Source organism: Copidosoma floridanum, unplaced genomic scaffold (assembly GCF_036245765.1).
Source record: "Copidosoma floridanum isolate Cflo_tuat_1 unplaced genomic scaffold, Cflo_Japanese_pri ptg000026l, whole genome shotgun sequence".
NCBI classification, from domain to species: Eukaryota; Metazoa; Arthropoda; class Insecta; order Hymenoptera; family Encyrtidae; genus Copidosoma; species Copidosoma floridanum.
This window is the reverse complement of record NW_028321903.1, coordinates 8,328,933-8,350,030: the sequence shown is the minus strand read 5'-3', so window position 1 is coordinate 8,350,030 and position 21,098 is coordinate 8,328,933. Positions and strand designations below refer to the sequence as shown.

Here is a 21,098-nt window from a genome sequence, read left to right as displayed (position 1 = left end):
TATTTATATTTTTTGCTTTCTCTTTCTCAATATACAAACAAATAAATAGTTGGACAATCTGCTGTCCCACAGCCTGTGAAAGAACGTGAGATTGTAGTCCACAATCTTTGGTTTTAAGCCAAAGGCAAAATTAAATGATAATAATTATTATTTAATAAGGTTACATGTTAAATTGAAAACTTTTTAAATTGAACATGTAAAAAAGGGTACAGTTAGACGATTTGCTGTTTTGTAAAGGTATTCCTTATTTTTTTAGGAAGATTTTTAGAAATCATTGGAAGATTCAATAAAAGAGCACAGTCTTGTACGGGCCAGCTGCCATATTGTTTATATTGTATTGTGCTAAAAGACATTTTTTATAATTGTTCTGTTATTAGGTGTTAAGATATTTATCTAAACCACACCCAACTAACGTAGGTATACTTATTCCAACGATAATTACACTGTCTTTGTACATAATATTGTTTAATACGAGGTATACTTATATTTATAGTTTTACTATTTGCCACATAATTTTATAGAAGTATAACTTCTTACGTGGGTACCCAAGCATCCACTGTCCACTGACTTTTTTTTTTAATTTAAGTGTAAAATTGAGCTAAAGTACCAAACAGTGAGAAGTCACTTTATTGCTGGAGATCCAATAGTTTTTTGCAGGTCAACAATTATCATCTAAAACTTAATTATGTTCTGAGAATGTATAAAAAAGCAAGATTACATTAAAACTCAGAAGATTTTAATATATCTAGTGGATCTATGTTTACATTTGCTAAAGTTTCTTGTTTAAGGTTTTGTAGCTCCCCCGATCTCAATAGTTAGGTACTTTACCAGGCCAGAAAAATAAACTTTGATACCTATCATAGCTCTCAGTACAATCTTCAAAGTTGTAGATAATCTTGCTTTTGAATCTTGAGACTAGGTCTAATTTGAGACCAACTTTTGATGTACAACAACAATTAGATCTTTAGCAATTAAGTATTTTTTAATTGTTCTGTATCGTAGATTTATTTTACTCTTTGGAATTCTAAAAACATTGTAAAAATCATTAATTTAAACTTATTGATTCTCAATTTTTAGGTATTTAATAACTTTAAATGTTAATTACAATGTTTTCTGAGCTAACATATACATTAAAATGAATCTTGTGAACTACTTATCAGCCTTTTATTTTTTTTTATGTCATGAATTATACCTTATAAGTAAGAGATAAAATTAAGTCATTTAAAACATGTTTTTAAAAAATATAATAAGAAAATGGCATGCATTACATGTTACATACAGCAGAAATGGTAACTTAAGAAATAATTTAAATATGTATGAATTAACAGAGTCAGTGAGAGTTTGTGAGAAAAATGTGAGCAACTAGAAGTTACAGAAGTTTGTACAAATGTTTATTAATAACTGTTCAGAAAGTATGTAATCATTAAACTGTCCAAAGAGGTCTTGTATTGTATATTTTAAAAATCTGTTAAACCCATAGTATTTATTTTCATCGATCTGCCATACATGCACAATTGTTTTGATGATTTACTTTGTTATAATAATTGTTCAATCAAACACTTACTTGTAAGTGATGTTTAGTCGTAATTATATTAAAGCAACTCGTTTGAAGACATACCAAATGCATTTTTCTTTTTTTCTTGCTAGATATCACGGTGTTTAGAGTAAGTGCTGAATTTTCTCGCTAGAGGCCCTAGTAATGTACGCTGGTCGGTCACTCTTGTAGAATCGTCATTTTTTTGGAGTTTTTTTTTTTTAGTTCTTTTTTCAATTGACCCTTATTTCCAGGTTGCAGGCAATGATGTTCCGTTATTGCTATGGGTGAGATTGGTATGTCTTCGAATGAGTCTTTTTAATATAACTACAATTGAACATTACTTGATCGAACAAGCAAGTTTGTTTGATCGAACAATTATATTTCCTTCGACTCGTTTAAAGACATACCAAATGCAGATGTTTAGAGGACAGGCAAGTTTTAACAACAATGAGAGATATGCATACGTATAAAAGAAACTGCTTCATTCATTATATTTCATAAATATAATTCTCATCCACTCGGAGCTCAGTATTGACTGTGCCAAATTTTGATTGCTTGTTACAATAGGCTTGTTATAGAATCTTGCGAACGTTGTTGAGTCCCTCGTCCAGCCGACAGTTTCTCTAATTATAAATAAATCTAAACCTCTTTGATATGCTGCTAATGTCGTGGCACGTCTCGCAGAGTCACCTGAGAATATTGTAGTTTCAATGCCCCTTTTTCTAAAAACGTTTCTAACCCATCTACCTAGAGTCTGGGCGCCCACTGGCTTATAAGTTTTTTTAGTTGCAATAAACAAAGCTGCATTATCGTTCCTCAATGTGCCTGATATCTTTATATATTCTTGGATTGTTGTGTAGCCACATACATTCAGATTATCCTTGAATTCAGGAATTACAAGCAAGGGCTGAAACCTGTTCGGGCCTGACGTTTTGACTAGATCTGAGATCTTAATCTCAATTCTCCCCTCTCTAGATACAATATTCTCTAATTTAACACTCGCAAAGGTTTGCAACCTATGAACTGTGCTCAGAGCCAAGAGTGTAATGGTTTTTTTAGAGAGTACTTGTAAAGTTAATCTATGTAGGGGATACATCGCCTTGAGGTAATTTATTACCTTTGTAACGCCCCAGGTTGTATCGTACTTCAAACAAGGAGTTTTTAGCTTGAATTCTCCTTTTAAAAAACGTTTGACCATCTGGTTCTCACTGATCCCATTGTTTGATATCAGAGCTACTTCAGGAAGCTTTCTCTTGTTAGGGTATAGAATTCATCTGGATTTCCTTTGCAGAAGATCCACCATGTTTTGAGAGCTGAGATGTACTGTTTTTCGGTATTCCTGGTCAGTGATGCTTGGATAACGCTCAATGCCACGTTTGATACTTCTTATCTTCTGAAGGCTTCCCGCATACAAGCCCCACCATTAAAGATAGGTGTTGCGTCTGCGGGTGAATTTTGTTTCTACAGTCAGATAATAGTAGCTTATCATGAGGATTGAAAATTGAAAGTTCTGTTATCAGAAGTTCTAAAAAAAAGAGGATACCATGGTTGTCCTATCCATTTTGGGACCATAATATGCCTCTCTCCTGTTTTCTTTTTATCTTGTTCAGGCATTTCAAAATTAGACTAACTGGTGGGAAGGCATAAAATCTTATGTTTGTCTAGTTAATGGTAAACGAATCTACTTAAACAGCCCCAGGATCTTGTCTCCATGAGAGGTATTTTGCGCATTTCTTATTCCGGCTATGTGCAAACAAGTCTACTTCTGGTTTTCCAAAGGTTTCATAAATTTTTTAAAAGCAGATTAGGTTCAATTGCCATTCTGCATCGTCGTTGTTGAGACGAGATAAGTAATCTGCTTTTAAATTTCCTTCAGATGGGATATAAGAAGCGACAATAAAAAGTCCTCTTACTTTAGCCCAATGCCAAATCTGTTTTGCTAAGTTGTGATGTGACATGTATCTCACTCCCTCTATCATATTGATAGAGGCTATAGCGGTAGTATTATCTACTCTTAGTAGAATTTTGCAATTTTTTAAGTGATTCGCAAGGGATTCTGACGCGTATTTAACTGCCAGTAGCTCCTTGTAGTTAATGTGTAAAAGCTTCTTTTCTTATACCAAGATCCAAATATCTCGGTAATCCCGTCTGTCACGCCCCATCTGGTATTCAAAGCGTCGGTTTATATCTCTACAATAAAATTGTTAATTTTTATTGATTTCCACGTATCAGGTAGGGCCCTAAGCCACCAGTTCACATCCGAGATTATTGAACGTGGGATAATTATTTTAGTATCCCAAGTACTCCTGTTCAATGCCAAGATATTTTCTCTTTCGAGCGATCTAGAGTAAATAAGCCCATATTCAACAGCTGGACAGGCTGCTATAAGTTTTCCAATCAGTTCCGTGGAGTGTCTAATCCGAATAGCGCTCTTGTTTATAAGTGTCCTTAGACTTTTCAGAAGACTCTGCCTTTTCTCTTTCGTTAACTCTATGGTATATCAAGTCGTGTTTATAGTTATGCTGAGAAACTTGCAGCATGTACTTGGAGATAGTACGCTCTTCGTCTCACTAACAATAAAGCCTAGCTCCTGAAGAAGTGTTACTGTTGTGTCTATATTTATTAGGCATTTATCATGGCTGTCTGCGATAATAAGAATGTCATCAATGAAGATTACTGATCTGGGACCCTTAGACCTGAAAATATTCATCGCAACTTTTAGAAGCTTGGTGTATGTATACGGACTGACATTCAGTTTAACTGGTAGACAAGTAAATTCAAAGAGTGTGTTACAGAATTCGAAACGCAGGTACCTCCTTCTCTCGCTATGGATCGGGATAAGAAAATATGTATCCTCAAGATCTATTGTGGCCATGTATAAGTCTAGGAAAACTAATTTTTCAGCTGATTTGAGGTCATCAATCTCAAAATGTTGGGTATCAATAAATTTATTCAATTTTTTCAAGTCCAGAATAAATCTAAAGGATCCAACAGGCTTTGGAGTTAAAAAATAATATGAAATAAACTGACTGCTTTTAGGTTTACATGGTACTACTGCCCTTTTTGTCCTAATGTTAAGATCGCTTGTCTAGTATCCTCAATCTCATGGTGAGAGCTGAACTTTGGAGTGACTTGGTTATTGAAGTAAATTTTACATCCTGTCACACAATTTACTGCAAACCGATTATTTGTAATACTCTCCCACTGTTCAGCGTATTGTGCTAGCCTCTCTGTGGTCTTACATACCGTTAATGCTGCTCGTACTGTTCCCTCTGGTTTGGCGGATAGGTGTAAAACTGGTTTTGGGTCGCTTGTCCTCATGACTGACTTCGTTTTCCTCCTCTGGTCCGTATTCCTCCCCTGTACGGGTTGGTTGAAAAAGTGTGGTTCAGGTTCAAGCCTGCTTGGCACGTAGGATGCCTGGTACTTCTGCGTGGGCCTGAGGAGTTTAAAGCCTGTCTCGCATTCTTTAATTTATAAGTGTTTTGAAAGGGTACGCTGAATAGATGGCTGCAGCTTTTAGACTCTTTCACTTTCTCCAACAAGTTGTTGCCAAACAAGTATTTTCCTGGCTTTTGACTTTAATACCTCCTTAGTGTGTTTAGGTATATAAGTTAGGAGGGAGGCCGCTCTTCATCAATTTTGCGAGTGCATCAAGTCAGCAGTAAGAGTATCCGCATCCACTAGCCATTTAAACAGTACTTTGCGATCAAAATTTTCCTTTTGCTTTATGACCACGTATGTGTCTAAGCCTATTGCTGAGCAAGCTGTGCTAGCCAGCTGTTGTCTACTTTATGTAAGCATTTCTTGTTTTAGCCTCCTTTGATACTGCTGATAAGAACTTGGGATTAACGAGCAGTGCTTGAATGTGTGACAGAGCACCATACTTCTCCTGTAACTCCACCTAATCTGCTTGTTTAAGGCCGACATTGTACCAATGCTTTCAGCATGTATGTACTGAGGAGTGTAGGTTATTTTCTTGATTTCTCACAGAAGTAGGATCAATGCCTAGAATTTCTGCCAGTTGCTTCTATATATTCTTATAATAATAATAATAATAATAATAATAATAACAATGATAATAATAATAATAATAACAGTAATAATATTTATGGAAATATTATTATTAAGAATAACAATAGTAATAATAGTTATAACAATAATAATAATAATTATAATAATAAGAGTAATTGTGATAATAACAATAATAATAATGATAATAATATTAATAATAGTTATAGTAATTGTGATAATAATAATAATAGTAATAATAATAGTAATTGTGATAGTAACAATAGTAATGATAATAATAATAATAATAATAATAATAATGAAAACAATAATAATAATAATAATAAATAGCCTGTGTGTGTATTAAATACACAAGTGTGAACATGTCTACAGTAGAACTAGTACTAGAGGCTGTATAAAACTAGACAACAAAATAGCACCCTTACTCCTATACACTTATACTTCTATTATACACAAGTTACACACACATGTACGTACGAGTATGCAAGCATACGTGCACAAGGGCAGAGTTACACGCACTAGACCCTACGCACTCTAGTATAATAGAATTAGTTTTTTGACCCGGAAAAATCTGTCTAGCTTGAAACAAAATAGAGCAGTTTTTTTAATGCATGGTAAAAAATTGCCACAGACTTCAAGAAGTAGAAGTGGCTGCAAAAATTTTTAAAAATTGAAAAAATAGCCAAGACATGTTTTTTACTCCTAGAAGAAGACCGGAGAATCACATAAGCGAAAACGATCTAAGAAAAATTTCTTACTTAGAGACAAACAAATGAGCCCCATGGACTCCAATTAATTCAGACATTTTTCAAAAATCGCACAAAACTGCCATTTTAAGCTATTTTTTCGAAACCCAATAACTAGTATTTTATACCATATTAAGAGCTTAAGATTAATTACAAGGAAGATATTATTTTTCTTAACAAACACACAAAATTTCAGCTTGATTGGTCTTAAATTTTTTACAAACCACAGGAAGAACAAAAAAAATTTCTCTCGAAAAATTTCCATAAAAAAGTTGTGAGGCAACATAGGTACATTTTTCAATCCATTTTTCTTCATCTATATTTATTTTACAAGTTCCCAAAATGCCATGTATTTTTGCCAATCACAAATATCTCGAGCATCAATTGCAAAAAACGACTTTTAGCTCTTCCATCAGTGGAATTGGAAACTTACCAAGCCACCGCTGGAAGCCACGCCTACCTCCCGCACTTGTGCTCTGGAAGTATTATGGGAGCGCAGTTATAACGAAATTGTGCTTTTTTGCAATTAATTTTTTTGATACCTTTAATTGGTTAAAACAAAAATGTTTTTGATAACTGTAGAGTAAATATAGATAAAGCTTAATGTGTTTGAAAAATGGACCAAAGTGCAAACTTTTTACGCACATTTTTTGAGAGGGCCTTTTCTTGATTTTCGCTGTGGTTCACGAAAAGTCTAAATTCGATCAAGCTTAAATTTATGCATGTTAAGAACCATAATATTTGGCTAGTGACAAAATTTTAGCTCAAAATATTGTACAAAGCAAGTGATTGAGTTTTGGAAAAATGTCTTAAAATGGCGGTATTTTGCGACTTCCGGAAAAACGGCTAGATTGATTGGAACTTAATGTAGCCTATTTTGTTCATCCTAAGATTTAACATCTTCTTAATGCAACACTTTTTTGTGTGCAATTCTTTAATTTTCTTCTAGACATAAGAAGCATGTTTTGGCCATTTTTTGTAGCTTTCACCGGCATTTCTTCTAGTTAATTTCTGTGTCAGCTTTTACCATACATCAAAAGTACTCCTTTCTTTCTAACAAGCTAGTCAGAATATTCTGGATATCGATATGAAACCAAGATAGTTTTACCATTCTACACGGCAAAATGCATACACATATAGCAAACTAGCGGCCCTCCGTCTCGACTTCACCCGAGACTTACTAAATGGAACACCGTAGTGTGTTGACATGTAATGTGAAACGTTACGGTTAGAAATTTGACATACATTCCAGACACTTCTCAGAATGAAGATCTTCTTATAAAAAACATATTTGTTTGGGATACATACAGTTTATTTGGTCAAATAATAAGCTATAAAAATTAAAATAAAAAAAATTAATTATGCTAAAAAGTACCGTGCTTTCGTTATGACATGAAAGGATCATTGGCCATAAGGGGCCGTTGACTGGCAGTTTCTCCCGTATAGTTTACGAAAAGGGCTATTTTTTACAGTTGTTGAGATTGAAAACCCCCAAAAAATATACACTGAAAATTCTTTTTTCTCTTATCTCACAACTTTATTACCAGAGCAACAAAGTCCTAGAGCTTGATCTCTTCATTTTTTATTGCCACAAAATACAAACACATTTTATACTGATTTAAGAAACTAAAAGATTAAAGAGATTTCTGTGAGGGTACAATAATAAGCTGATCTCTGACGTAACAGATTCTATATTTGTTGATTTTTATGGTGCCGTTCCAATCTTGACAAGTTTTCTGCGTCAGTTTCTTGACGCCTGGAATTGTATTTATTAGATACATTAATAGTTTTCCTTCCAATTCACCCTTTTTCAAAATTTAGCATGCTTAAGACTTTTGTAACCCCTAAAGGCTGTTTTCTGTCAACTTTGTTAAGTTCTAATATATTTGTTGGCAAGATAGTTCGATGTCCAATGGCCCTAAAAAAAGGTGAGCTTCTTAAGTAAACTCTTTCTTGACTGAAGTTAACAGCAGTTGTGACTGCCTGGATACGTTAGGAAGATCTTTACTGGCCTGCTGTTAAAACCCCAGATTAATTGGAAAACAAATTACTAAGTCCGAAGTTTTAGAGCTAGTTATAAAGATCTTTCCCAACGTCTCCTGGTATAACATCGAAGACTCAGTGTCTGAAGCACCTTATTTTGCAGACTCAGTTGTTTTGGTGATCTAAGATGGGGGGATTGGTTCATGATGCTTGCCCGATGGAGACTGTCCCATTGGCTTAAGTCTTTTTTCTCTTCATAGATGTTAGGCTCACCCATCGCAGATCTTGGAGAGGATCGGTGATTTCTAGTTAAATCCTTAGAGTTGAGAGGATAATATCGATGGTTGAGAGGAAGACAATTGCAGCGTGACGTCACTCCGCGTTATTTCAAATGGGGTGACGTCATGGAATTGTCTTCCTCTCAAACATCGATATAGGGTCGTCGACCGAGGTCCCTAGCCTTGTGATGAACAACTCCGCTCGTGATGTGTACCAGTAAATGACTGACTTCTTTAATAGTGGCCGTCTTTAGTTAACATAGTCTTTTAGTCGACAAATCACTTCCAAAAATGGTAGTAAAAATGTATTTGTTGGCAAGATAATTCAAACTTAGGTGGCCCTTAACAGAACCAATGAGATTAATGGTTAAGTAGGGAACGTAAATACTTATAATAGCCCTGAAAAGGGCCAGTGGTGAGACTACTAGCTATTCCTTATTATTATTCCTGATGATGAAGAGCTGGCTGTGGGTAGCTTGACTCTTACCCTCAAAGTCTTTGTGTATGGAGACTGTCACGGAGGGAGGTACGCCACTAACTAAACCAATGTCATGTTCAAAGCTTGTAAGAAAGCTATTCCCAGAAAGAAACGTCAGAGAAGTCAGATCGTTGGTGGAGTGAGAAGCTATCAGTAGCGAAAAACAAGTTAAACAAAGTTTGTAGGATTTTTAAGTGAACTCGTGACCCCAACATAGTTGCTAAGTACAAAGTTCTAAGGGAAGATTACAAGCGTGAGATGTACGAGTGTAAAAGTGAAAGTTGGAAGTTGTTTTCAACTATTATTGGCAATGAGGACATTTTTAGAAGAGTGTACAAGCGTATAGCTGGTAAGAACTTTCCTGAACGGTTTTCAGTGCACTACGTATGAAAAATAGTTATATTCTATCGATGATGGATACTGCCAAAACTTTTCTACACACATATGTAAAGGATGGTGATACATCTGATGACTCTGAAGAACGAAGTCACATAAGAGATGCTGGAAACTAAAAATCCTCTGACTTTCTCCTCTCCAAAGGTCAGACATGCTGCACAGGTTATAAAAAATGGTGACGTACCAGAAAATGATGAGGTAGAAGAGCAAGTTGTGGAGCGATTGATAAACGTACTTCCTCTATAACTTTTGAAATGAATGAACGCATACCTGTTAAGAGGCTACTTTTTCCAGGTATAAAAAAGAGGGAAACTTTTAATCCTATTAAAAAGCTTCGCTAAGGAATTGGCATGCCCTGGTTCATATCACCTTATAATCGGACTTAATAGTAAAGTACTAAGTTTAGGAGGTATCTCACCTCACCAGTTCAGCTTTACTTTTAAGAGGTAAACAGACGATGCTATTGTTAAACTTTGAAAAAATCGTAGACGACTCAAGCAGTTGACACACGTTTAATTTTTGTTTAATATCGAAGAAGCTTTCAATTGTGTGCAACATACAGCAGTTTTCTCTGCATTGAAAGGGAGAAACTGTCCTAGGAACATTTACAAGCTTATCACGAGCTATTTCAAAATCCACCGGGTTCAACTTGACTGATCCAACCAGAAAATGACAAAGATAAATTGTCCTCAATGGTGAAAAAGGGTTATACCTAAGGTTTGATCTTTAAACTGACCTTTTGGAATCTGAGATTCTACTCGCTTCCCACAAGACTAGATATTACAGCTGACTTAGAGTTCCTGGCGTACGCTGATGATCTCATCACTGTAGTGAATGGAAGTGTTCGCGTTGAGATTAAAAAAAAAGAGAAATAAAGATACCAGTGCTTGGAGCCCAATGAAGCAAGCGTATAAATAATAAGTGGCCATGGAAATTCTAAAGTGAATCTTGGAAAGCGATTTATCCAATATTCAGAACTAACTGAGTGGCTTAATAAAAAGTATTTATTTGTGTCTCATTAGGAAGTCTTCAATGCCTCAACTTCATTACGTAATGGCATAATGAAAGTGACCTCCTCAAAAGAAGACTCAAAAAAAGGTGGTAGCAAATACAAAATGTTTGAAAGCCAAGTCGTGAATAACCAAAAAAGCTTGCCTGACATGGATTGGTGCCCAATATCACTGGCCTCCATGCAGTTTCAGGTGGCAGCTAGCAGGTGCGTCTCTTCGTAGTGCCTGTAGATACGGCCATCTCGACAGCTATCTCCAAACGATTCGATCTGGAAATACCGATCAAGAGTCGGATCAGCTGTTGGTCATAAGTAAACCATCTATTCCACTCTCTTATTGTACTGCCTATGCAGCTCAATAAAATTTACTCTTGGGTTTGCATAAAAAATGCGCTGGGTATGTCCAACAAGCATTAGATTTTTCCAAGCCAGATCAGAGGTAAGTCTAGCTTAGTCATACGTAAGCACCTTTTTCAGAATCTCTGCACCTTTCTAAGCATAGTGCTACTATCTTATACTAGTGCTGAATAAACGCACAAAGAAAAGAGAGCCACAGCAGCCAAAAGTCTGGGAGAAGAATCGGTGTATTTTTATGTACCTTTAAACAAACAATGGCACGTCACTTGTAATCTGAGAATTTACTAAAGTAAATATATCTCATGTTATAATTAATTTGTGCTAATGTTTTAAATCACCTTGGATAACGCTAACTGCAGCTGTAGTAGGGTAGTGACTAAGTGAGTGTTTTTGACGAAAAAAAAGCTATTTAATTTTAACAGCTATTGGCTGCTATGTGTAACATGTGTTAGCACTGTGCAAAAGCCATTTTAAAGTGCTCTTCATTGTAATTAATGAGAAATATAAGTAATGATACACAAAAGCTGTAATCCCCTGCTAATGTGTCACAAAATGGTGCTTAAGACCGTTCTCGCCATGTAAGATTTATCTGAGAGGAGCAAAATGACTGCTTGCTTGACACTCTTGTGGCCATTATAGAGACAAAGAGCTGATGCTGAAAGCAAAAAGGTTCTTATATATTTATCAAATACACAGTTATACATCAAAGTAAAGAGAGGAGAAATAATTTTTATTGCATTAAACAGATTTTTTCACGCTTATTTTAGATTTTAATTGACGCACTTCGATCCAACAATAAATAAAAATCAATAACAATAAACTAAATACAACTATTATTCCTATACTTCAATAAAGTTGTTTTACTTTGAATAAAATATTCCGTAACATGATTTGAATCCCGACTCATAAATAACCATCGAATTTTTTAAAGATTTGATACCAGTAATAAAATATTTTAAAAAGACATAACCTTTATTACCTCTACCGAAAACCCTTAAACCACAATTATTTAAGATATCAATTTATTCTTAAGTAATCGGTGTGAAAACATCAGTCCTATGTATTTTCCTCTACTTATATTGTGAGATAAATCAACCAGAGAAGACAAGCGCTTTTACAGTGAATGTTTTTTTTGCATATTTCTTCTTTTGAACACTTTCTCTACGTCCAAATTTTTTATTTTATTTTACTTCTGTCTCCTGTGCTAACTTTAGATTGTTGTCATCCATTATCTATAACAATATTTTCTCTCTCTTTCTCTACCTGCATAATTAATATTCTTTTTCTTTCTTTTTCTTTCCTTGACATAAACGTAATTTTTTTTGTTTTTTACCACAATAAAACTTTTTTTGCTTCTTCTTTTTCTTTTCTCTTTTTTTTTTTTTACTTGCTCTATAGCTCAATAATGTTTTTTAACTTTTTTAACATCCAGTTTAATTTTCTTTCTTTGTCTCTTCTCTTTTCCTTATAATCCTTTAGTCTTACGTTTTTTTTTGAAAGTCAGGTAAAACACAATAGAGTTTGATAATAATAGTTTAAACTTAAGCTTTTATACAAGTTTTTAATAAGTGAACGAATGAATAGCGTTAGACATGTCAAGGGACAAGCAAATAGCATATAAGAGAATACCTTAAGAGTCTTAACCTAGTTTACCTTAGATTACCTATGGAAGTAAAAGTTAGACTCCTGAAATACTATGTTAGATGTTACAATAACAGCTAAAAAAATGGTTTTATTTAGAAGATTAATTATAACTGACAGGCTGGCTAGAATTACCACATCCACCCTTACATCAAATATCTAGTAGAGACAGATGGCATACTATATTTCGATTAAATATAACTAACAAACTGGATGAAATGGCACGTGTTAATAGAAATTGGAACCCCTTTGGAAATGTTGTTAGGCAGCAATTCAAATAAAACTGACACAATTGCAGTATAATACAGAACAGAGAGCATGCGCTCCACAAGCTAGAAATTCTGAGCCAGGGACGTTTGGACCAGATTATTTGAATTAACTACTGCAGTTTAAGTTATATGATTGGCCACGGATTAAATAAGTAACATCACATTATCGGAAATACTTGAAATACGAATTAATTGGGATATAACATAGGTACTAACTACCTTTAAGAAACAATGTGCCAATTCCGTTCCGTGCATGTACATGACAGCTTAACAAGACACACTTTGGGTTTTGAACAAAATCAGCAGATCTACAGGAAGTCAGGTTTATATTTAGCAAACAACCCGGATAATCAAGTAAGCAGGTCACAAAGTTATACAGATTTTTGGCTTAAACTGCAGCCAGTAATGTAGTTATTAAATATTCTGCATTGTTAACGTTTGTTTTCAGCATTTATAAATTCAATAATGTTGGATTTTTAATTAAGACTAGGCGTATCATTATACAGGATACATAGGGAGCCTGTGGGGAGACCGCATTATGACTGATAAAATAAAAGTTGGTTGGGGGTGCTCTCCCTCTCCCCTGCAACTTAGAGAAATTACAAGATGTGGAGAGCTACGGAGTGTACAGGCATAATAGTTTATACTCAGACGTTAGCTCAAGATGAGTCTCTTTTTTTTCATTCGAATTAATTCACAAGTATTGTTAACAAGCCAAAAATAAGACTTTTTTGTTTCTTTTTTTTTTAACTGTTAAAAACAAAAGTGCTTTTTCTTTTATCCATAAGCCTGTCTACGTGCAATCAACCGAATTGCTTAGTTAAATTTTTTTTTGAAAGGAGTTTTTCTTTTTATCGTAAGGAGTAAATAACACTTTTGGTACATTGGTCAGGAAAGTTTGAAGGATTTGGATCTCGTACTTGTTATCTCGTAATCATGAAGAAATGTCTTGATCCGTTGCAAGGTGGAGCACTTGTGATACATTTTCGTCTCAACGAAAATCAAGAGCCCCTGTCTCACACTTTTATAGGTTTTTAAGACTCTTTATGTCATCCTTTCAGCTTTTAACGATGTCCTTATGACAAAAATTAGGATAATGATGCTGCTTTTCTACAGATAGCAAACTTACAACGTTGCAGCCCAGAGGAGGATGAGAGATAAAGTTAGAGCTTGACTTTCCTCTGTCAGTTCACGGTCAACGTCAGGCTGCTGTTTGGCCAGCAATAGAGCTAACACTTATGGCCTCCGTGGTAGCTCACAATCAAGCACCACCATGCCAACATCGTCTGACTGTCCTTTCAGACCCAGAGCTTATACCCATGGCCCTTGTGGTATCTCACTATTGAGTGCCATCATGTCATTGTCAAAATGCTGCCTTGCCGTTCCCAGAACAGAGCTTGTGCCCATGGCCCATGGTTGCTCACCTTACACTACTCCAACAACATAACCTTTTAAAAGATAAGGATTTCTTCAACTTGTCTTTAAAAGAAGAGATAAACAGTAACCTAGAAATGCTCCCCTTCGATTTAGATAGCAAATAATGTCATATTAACAAACACAATTAAACTGTCAATTTAAACTGTCAGTTACATAGTACGGTGTAAAACACCTGGATCAAAGGACTTTATAAATAAGTTAACGAATGCAATTGAAAACAATTTAGGCACTATCAGAGAAGTTAATTTGACTTCTAACAATTTGATGCTTGTAAATAGTATACCATTAAAATTCTGACTTTTACTTTCTGGTGGTCCACTTGATTAAATAAAGTTTATAAAAAGTTACCAATTGACAACAAGACAAGGTTATTATATTGATCAAGAAAATGTAATTATGCTTTCTGGAATGTTTCAAAGAAGATGCTCGTGAAGCAAGTAGTATGATCTTTATTGGTGTTCTGTTTATGGGACAAAATCACATAGACCTAATTGTACTGCTAGAAATCCGAGAAATACAAAATGATACTTTTTTAAAGTCAATACTTACTTTGTTTGACGATTGATAACTATTTCGAATCTCAATGTTATAGGAAGCAGTCAGAAGTCTCAAGATACCTTTGTTGAAATCCCAAACAATAGTTATTGTTCTAGTAAAATCAATTAGCTTAATAAACTTGTAATAGTTTAAAATTTATAGTTTTGGTGTATACTTCTTAATAATAATCTATTAAATGAAAATATAGATAGAAAACGTTTTACTTACTGAGTTTTATTTTACATGGTAATACACAACCTACTAAGATTCTTTACAAAATTATCAGTAAACACGCACACTGTGCATACTACGGCACAATTATAATTTTGCTATAAGTATTAAATTTAAGAAATAGAGGTCGAGAACCAAACGAGTTCGTTTCCATCCTTTTTTTCCTATAATTCTACCTTTTTCCTTACCTCTATTAATTAGCGCCAAGTATACATTTAACACTTGTAGCAAAATCGTAATTATGCCGTGGTATACACCGTGTGCGTATTTAGTGATAATCTCGTAAAAAATCTAAGTGGATTTTGTACTACCATGTCAAACAAGACTAAGTAAGGAGTACATTTACCATCCACGTTTTATGTAAGATTTTACTTCAATTTTGACTCTTTAAAGGTGATCAATGATTAACTAGTCAAAATTGAGGACAAAAGAACTTTGAAAATTTTGACTGAAACAAGTCGATATGTGAATGGCTCTTAGAGAAGTGGTCTACTAAGGAGAACAAACAAAGAAAGTTTTTTATTCAGCAGACAAACTGCACTTTGTAGACTAACTTTCCTAGAAAGAAAGCTTGACAAAGGTAAAACTTATTTGTATTTATATAATAAAGAAATGACCTTATTATTAAAAAGAAATCTTGTAATTGGGGCTGATGAATGCTCTTTAAAAAAAAATTTGTTATTTACCTCATTTCAAAATTAAGAATGTTAACAAACTAGGAAAACTCCACTTAGTTTTTGATGCCACTGCTGAATCTGGATCAAAACGCTTGAACGATCTGTCATTGGCTGATTCTACTCTATCAAATTCATTGTCAGGCATTATCATGCGATTTTTTTGGTTTTTTTTGCAGTAGCATCAGACATACGTCACAATTTTTTCAAAAATAAAAATTAGGAAAGTAAACTGTGACTGAGTTTTCTGTGAAGAGAAAAAGATTGATAGTATCTAAATCAGAAGTTTTTAATACGTTAAATAAACTTCAATGAAATTGACAAAAAATGTGTTAATAAAACTGAAATATCGACAAAAAAAAGAATTTTTAAGCGTTGCTATGTCAATTCTTGACCCTGTAGAATTTCTGACCCGTTTCACGATCTATTTTCGAGTTTTGATGCAAAGTGTGTACAAGTCTCATTAAATGAGAAAAAAAGATGTGTGATAAGCAATTTTTCAGATAGTAGGCATGGCTAAAAGACCTGAATTTTAGCAATTCCAAAAGAGCCACTATCTATTGCGATAGTACTATTGTGGCCAAAAGTCACGTAGCAATCATAAAAGCAATGACGATTCCAGAATAAGAACTCAGACCAGCTTTTTTGGACACCCAATTCCCAAAATTTATCGTAAAGGAATACGATTACAAAATAACACGGTTCCCGTGTTCCTTTGTATCTTGATAAATGCAACGCAGCCAAATCTTCTGATTTGGGTTATATCGATCTTTAGATTGGGCTCAAACTTTTCTAAAGGGGCTATCACATCGTTAAACCGGTAAGGTATCCAATTATAGACATGTACTGCACTGCCTAGGGCTAAATTCCACATGCTTTTCCTGAGCCCAGAGTTGTAAATGTAGGCTAGCACTTTGTTTTGTGAGGTACGATTAAGCGATTATGAGACTCTATTGTGCTGAGGAGTGTCAGAACAGGCCGATTAAAGCTCTGCTCCCAACCTCTGGAGAACTTCTACCGTTTAGCTTCCTGTTAACTCTGTGCCTTGATCGGTTTGAAGACAGCATATCTTTGCATTAAAACCCAGCAAGTTTCGTGTGCTTGAAACGAAATTGTCCAGACAACGTCCTGCTGCACATTTTGTTTTCACTGGGTATGCCATTGTCTATCTTGAGTAGTCATTTGTGTAGACGATTATGAATTTATATCCTTTAGGACAAGTAGTTGGATTGATCGGTCCAATTGTATCAGCACGAACTATCTCAAGTGGTTTTCTAGCCCTATCTCTTGTAGTATTGAACGCCAGTCTCTTGATTTAAGCAACTTGGCACACTTCGCATGTTGCAATGAAGCTATTGAAGACGGCCTTATTCAATTCTTTATAGTCTGGATACTTTTTTTGCAACGCCTTGAGATATTCCACTGAGAAATGTCCAAATCTTACATACCAGAGTATGGCTCTGTTATTTCTTTCAAATGCTCTGTACTTCTCTGTTCATGGGTTTCGAGCTTTTGGAATCTTACCAATCATCAGATCATCACAATTATAGATTGTTCTATCTTTAACAGTTTCCTTAAACTCACTTTGATCAGAGCTGTATAGACTAGCTCTTTCTGATTCATTGTTTCAGATCTCAGGGCAGCTCCTATCATTAGTGCTGACTTGCTGAACCTTCTCAGTCTTTGCTTTCGGGAGATTTTCTACCATGAAACAGTCTATAATTTCTTCACATTTTTTATTGTTGCTTGTGCTCTAGCCATCTTGCAGTAATTCTACTATTCAGTAAGGACTTTTGTAGACACCAAAAATTAATGTCTCGTTAAAATGTAGATCAAATATATCTTTGTGTTATCTAGGTACATACTCATGCCCCTTTTAGCAAGACGGCGAAGCGACAGCAAGTTTTCAGCGAGCACCTCGCATAGCGCATACAACTCTATCAAGAACTATCTTTTTTTGGTTATTCTTACCTGAAACGCACCCTTCTCTCTCCACTCTCAAGTCAACGGAAGATTTCTTGTTCGCTCATTTAATCATTCTTTTTTTACAGTCATTAAAATTTTTGAGGTAGAGTTTCGAATAAGCAAAGTTTTCTGTACCACCTGAATCTGCTACGAATTTAACTTTATTGCAACTGCTATCTCGTGCTTCCTCCGTGCCCACAGAGAGCAAAGTTTTGGGGTTAACAGCAAACAAATCACTACATCTATTAGACCTAGGCATTTTTACATTTTTTTTACCGTCTTCGCCTTGTTTCTGGCTTTCGCCTGGTTTCTGGATGTGATTTACAATTTTAAGAGATAATTCGTTTTATATCGAAGTATGAATCCGCCAAATTTCAGTCATAGTTAAGGTAATTCAATTTTGTGATGAGCCACCTTAAGTCATTTTATCCAACTCACATTCACACATGTTATTAAGGTTTGACAGTCTCAATTAATCCTATGCAGTTGCGTTAGTAACTCTGAAGAAACTTCTAATTAGTGCTAAGTGAACCCTTAATTAAAGTTGAAGCAACGAAGTTATTTATAATTAATTCTAGTGTTTAGTTATTTAGGGAATCTTTGTTGATTTATAGTTGGTTCAGCATTTATTTAGTGGATATCAAGCTTGAATTTAGCATTAAAATTATTGTGAATTCAACATTAACTGAACGTCAAGATTTTTAAGAGGGATGATCTTAAGTATTTCAACCAATTTTAGTAGATTGTATAGAGAAGGCAAAGTTACGTTAAATATCTAACATAATACTCCCTCTAACTTAATATTTACATTCAAGAAGACATCTAACTCCATAACTTACATGTCTTCTTGTGAGTAGTTTAATATTTTTCTGTGTACATACACACAAATTATTACATATATGCATACTTAAAACACACTCCTACTTACTTTTTCTTAAGCTGGACAAGTCGATGTTAAAAACCTCTAATAGTTGTACATCATAATAAATAATTTTAGATCATGGTAAACAAAGAATGAGAAAATTGAGTTTTGTTAAAATAAATTTCGAAACCTAAACAATAATTGTCTCGAAATATTTTATTTCATTTGTTTTTATTTATTTCTGCTTTATTTTCTTTTATTCCATTTTTGAAAATTTGTAATATCTTTTTTCTGGGGCATGCCTATATCGAAGATAAGTGACGTAGTCGTACAGTCATGGGCGCTCATATTACATTTAGTTTGCTGCCACCACGGTACGAACATTGAATTTTAGCAAAGTTTACTAGTTTTACTATAGTTAAGTAGCGTATTTTTCTCCCGTTGGTTTTGTGGTGGCTTCAAATTTTGAGTAATACTAGTACCGTAAAGTAAATCAATTGTTGTATAACTTACTGAGTTATCCTTGGTTGAAAGGTATGCTTACTAGTGTCGGGGATCATAAGATTCGGAATCAGATAAAAACGTATGAATCCTATATGAGATTTTTATATCTTTCCAATTTTGAAGCCAAAACTTTCTTACTACATCCAAATGAAAGCTAAAGCAAACATTTTTGCGTAGACTATATACCCAATATTTTAAAACATCTCTGACTTAAAAACTGGTTATCTTCATGATCATATTAAATGGTTTTTTACTTATATAATTATAAGTCATAATTAAAGGTGAGATGATGTCTAATTAATGTTAATTTTTATTAAGTGTTATAAAACCAGTCTATCAAAATTCTACCTATTTTAGACTTTTTGCTACAGTCAAAAAAATTTCAAGTTTTTTTCCAGGTATTTCCTTCTTCCACTCAGAAGTAGTAAGTTTTTATGAAATGACACATTGATGTTATGATACGCTATATTAGGAAACAATACAATAGATAACTATTTATTTTGTTTGACGTTAACACCATAAAGTATCTTACAATACTCATTAATAAATGACTTTTATTTTTGCTTCTTCTGTTGTAGATATTTCTCGATTCATCCGAAAAGGAAAAACGCATGAGAGGATGATCAGGGCTGAAAAAATAGAAAAAAAGTTCCAGTATACAACTGACATCTCTAGCAGTAGTGAAACAACAAGTTCTAAGAACTTTTGTATCATCGCCATTTTACTCATTTATGTATACCTCTACAGGCTCATCTAGGTACCAGGATTTCTGAAAATTATACAATAATAACTTGTACTCTACTTTCGACCACCTTAAGAGCCAATATTATTTTGTGGAGCAACTGAAAAATTTTCTTACTTATTAGTTACAAGTGATTTCTGAATCAGTTTAAAAGAGTGATTGTTCAAACTAGATTCAAACCATTATTACGTTTCATTTCTCATGATTTTCGTGAGAACTATTCTCTTATTTCATTGAAATGATTTTTTTTGTAATTATAATTGATGAAAAATTTCAAACGCTGTTTTTATTACAAAAAAATATATTATGAACACATAAATAAAATTTAATCCAGTGAACGTGAACGTTTGGAACCAATAAACACTTGTAGATCATAAATACATCAAAAAAGAATTTAATGGCATCATTAGATACCATTAGTAAAAAAATATTTTCAAACTATTAACAGTCACCCATTATGTATGTATTGCTTATCCTAGAGATTTTATACAAACTAGAATACGATAGCGCATGTTCATTTGTTGTCTCCAGTAACTCTCTGCCCACTACGACTGGGAAGTTACAGTTTGGTGTCTTAAGTAACCTCCCAGTAAGTCGTAGAGGGCATAGTTACTAAAGACACGAAACAAAGATGATCATAGTCTTTAAGTACTTTACCTTATTTGTGTATTTGTATCTATGTACACATAAACATTTAAATTCATAAGTTTTCCGTATGAGATATCACATATTTGTTATGTGCAGTAATCTGAAACAGTGCCACCTGCGTTAAACAGAACATTACGTGCTGCTAACTTTGTTAATTGTTTTTTGTAGTTTTAATGCATTTTTATACTTAAAGTACCAAGTTTTACTGTTAAGGATTTAACTTTACTTTAAAAAAAGCTATACAATGCTTAAATATTATTTTTATAGATTTTGGCATTATTAAGGACACACTAAGGACACACTTTGAGAAAGATACATAAATATACCGGCATATTTGACATGCCTCACACGTTATCTTGTACAACATTGTACGAAGCTTCGTAAATTTACGTAAAAAATTTATGTATCCAAACTTTTTAAAACATTCCCTTAATGTCAGCATTTGTCTTAAAATCTAGGTTTTCATTAGTAACTATAAACATTAAAATGCACGTCCTTAATCTTAATCTCTTATTTTTCTGCTGGCGTAGACCAATCCTGCTTTACTTAAATGCTTCTCAAAAAACAATAAGAATGCAATTGTATAATTAAGCAAATTTATTGTATTACTCTTATTTTACTAGTACTCTTTTGTTTCTCTGAACACTCAGATCTGTGAGTCATGGTAGTAAAACTGTAGTAGACAAGCAATATTTAAGTACCAGGAAATGTACTTGTTATTACATAACAACAAAATACCAGTGAAAACACTGACAAAAAAAAGTTATCAGTC

The 21,098-nt window shown here is 34.0% G+C and overlaps 1 protein-coding gene across 1 annotated transcript in view; it reads left to right on the top strand.

Annotated features, from left to right (window-relative positions):
- Positions 1-19,749, top strand: part of qsm (Zona pelucida superfamily protein qsm) — an 818,670-nt gene extending 798,921 nt beyond the window's left edge. Inside the window, exon 8 of the mRNA XM_089595600.1 lies at positions 19,515-19,749. Within this exon, the coding sequence (XP_089451726.1) occupies positions 19,515-19,693 (179 nt within the window). The 3' untranslated portion in view covers positions 19,694-19,749. The remainder of the gene's footprint in view (positions 1-19,514) is intronic.
- The last annotated feature ends 1,349 nt before the right edge of the window (positions 19,750-21,098 follow it).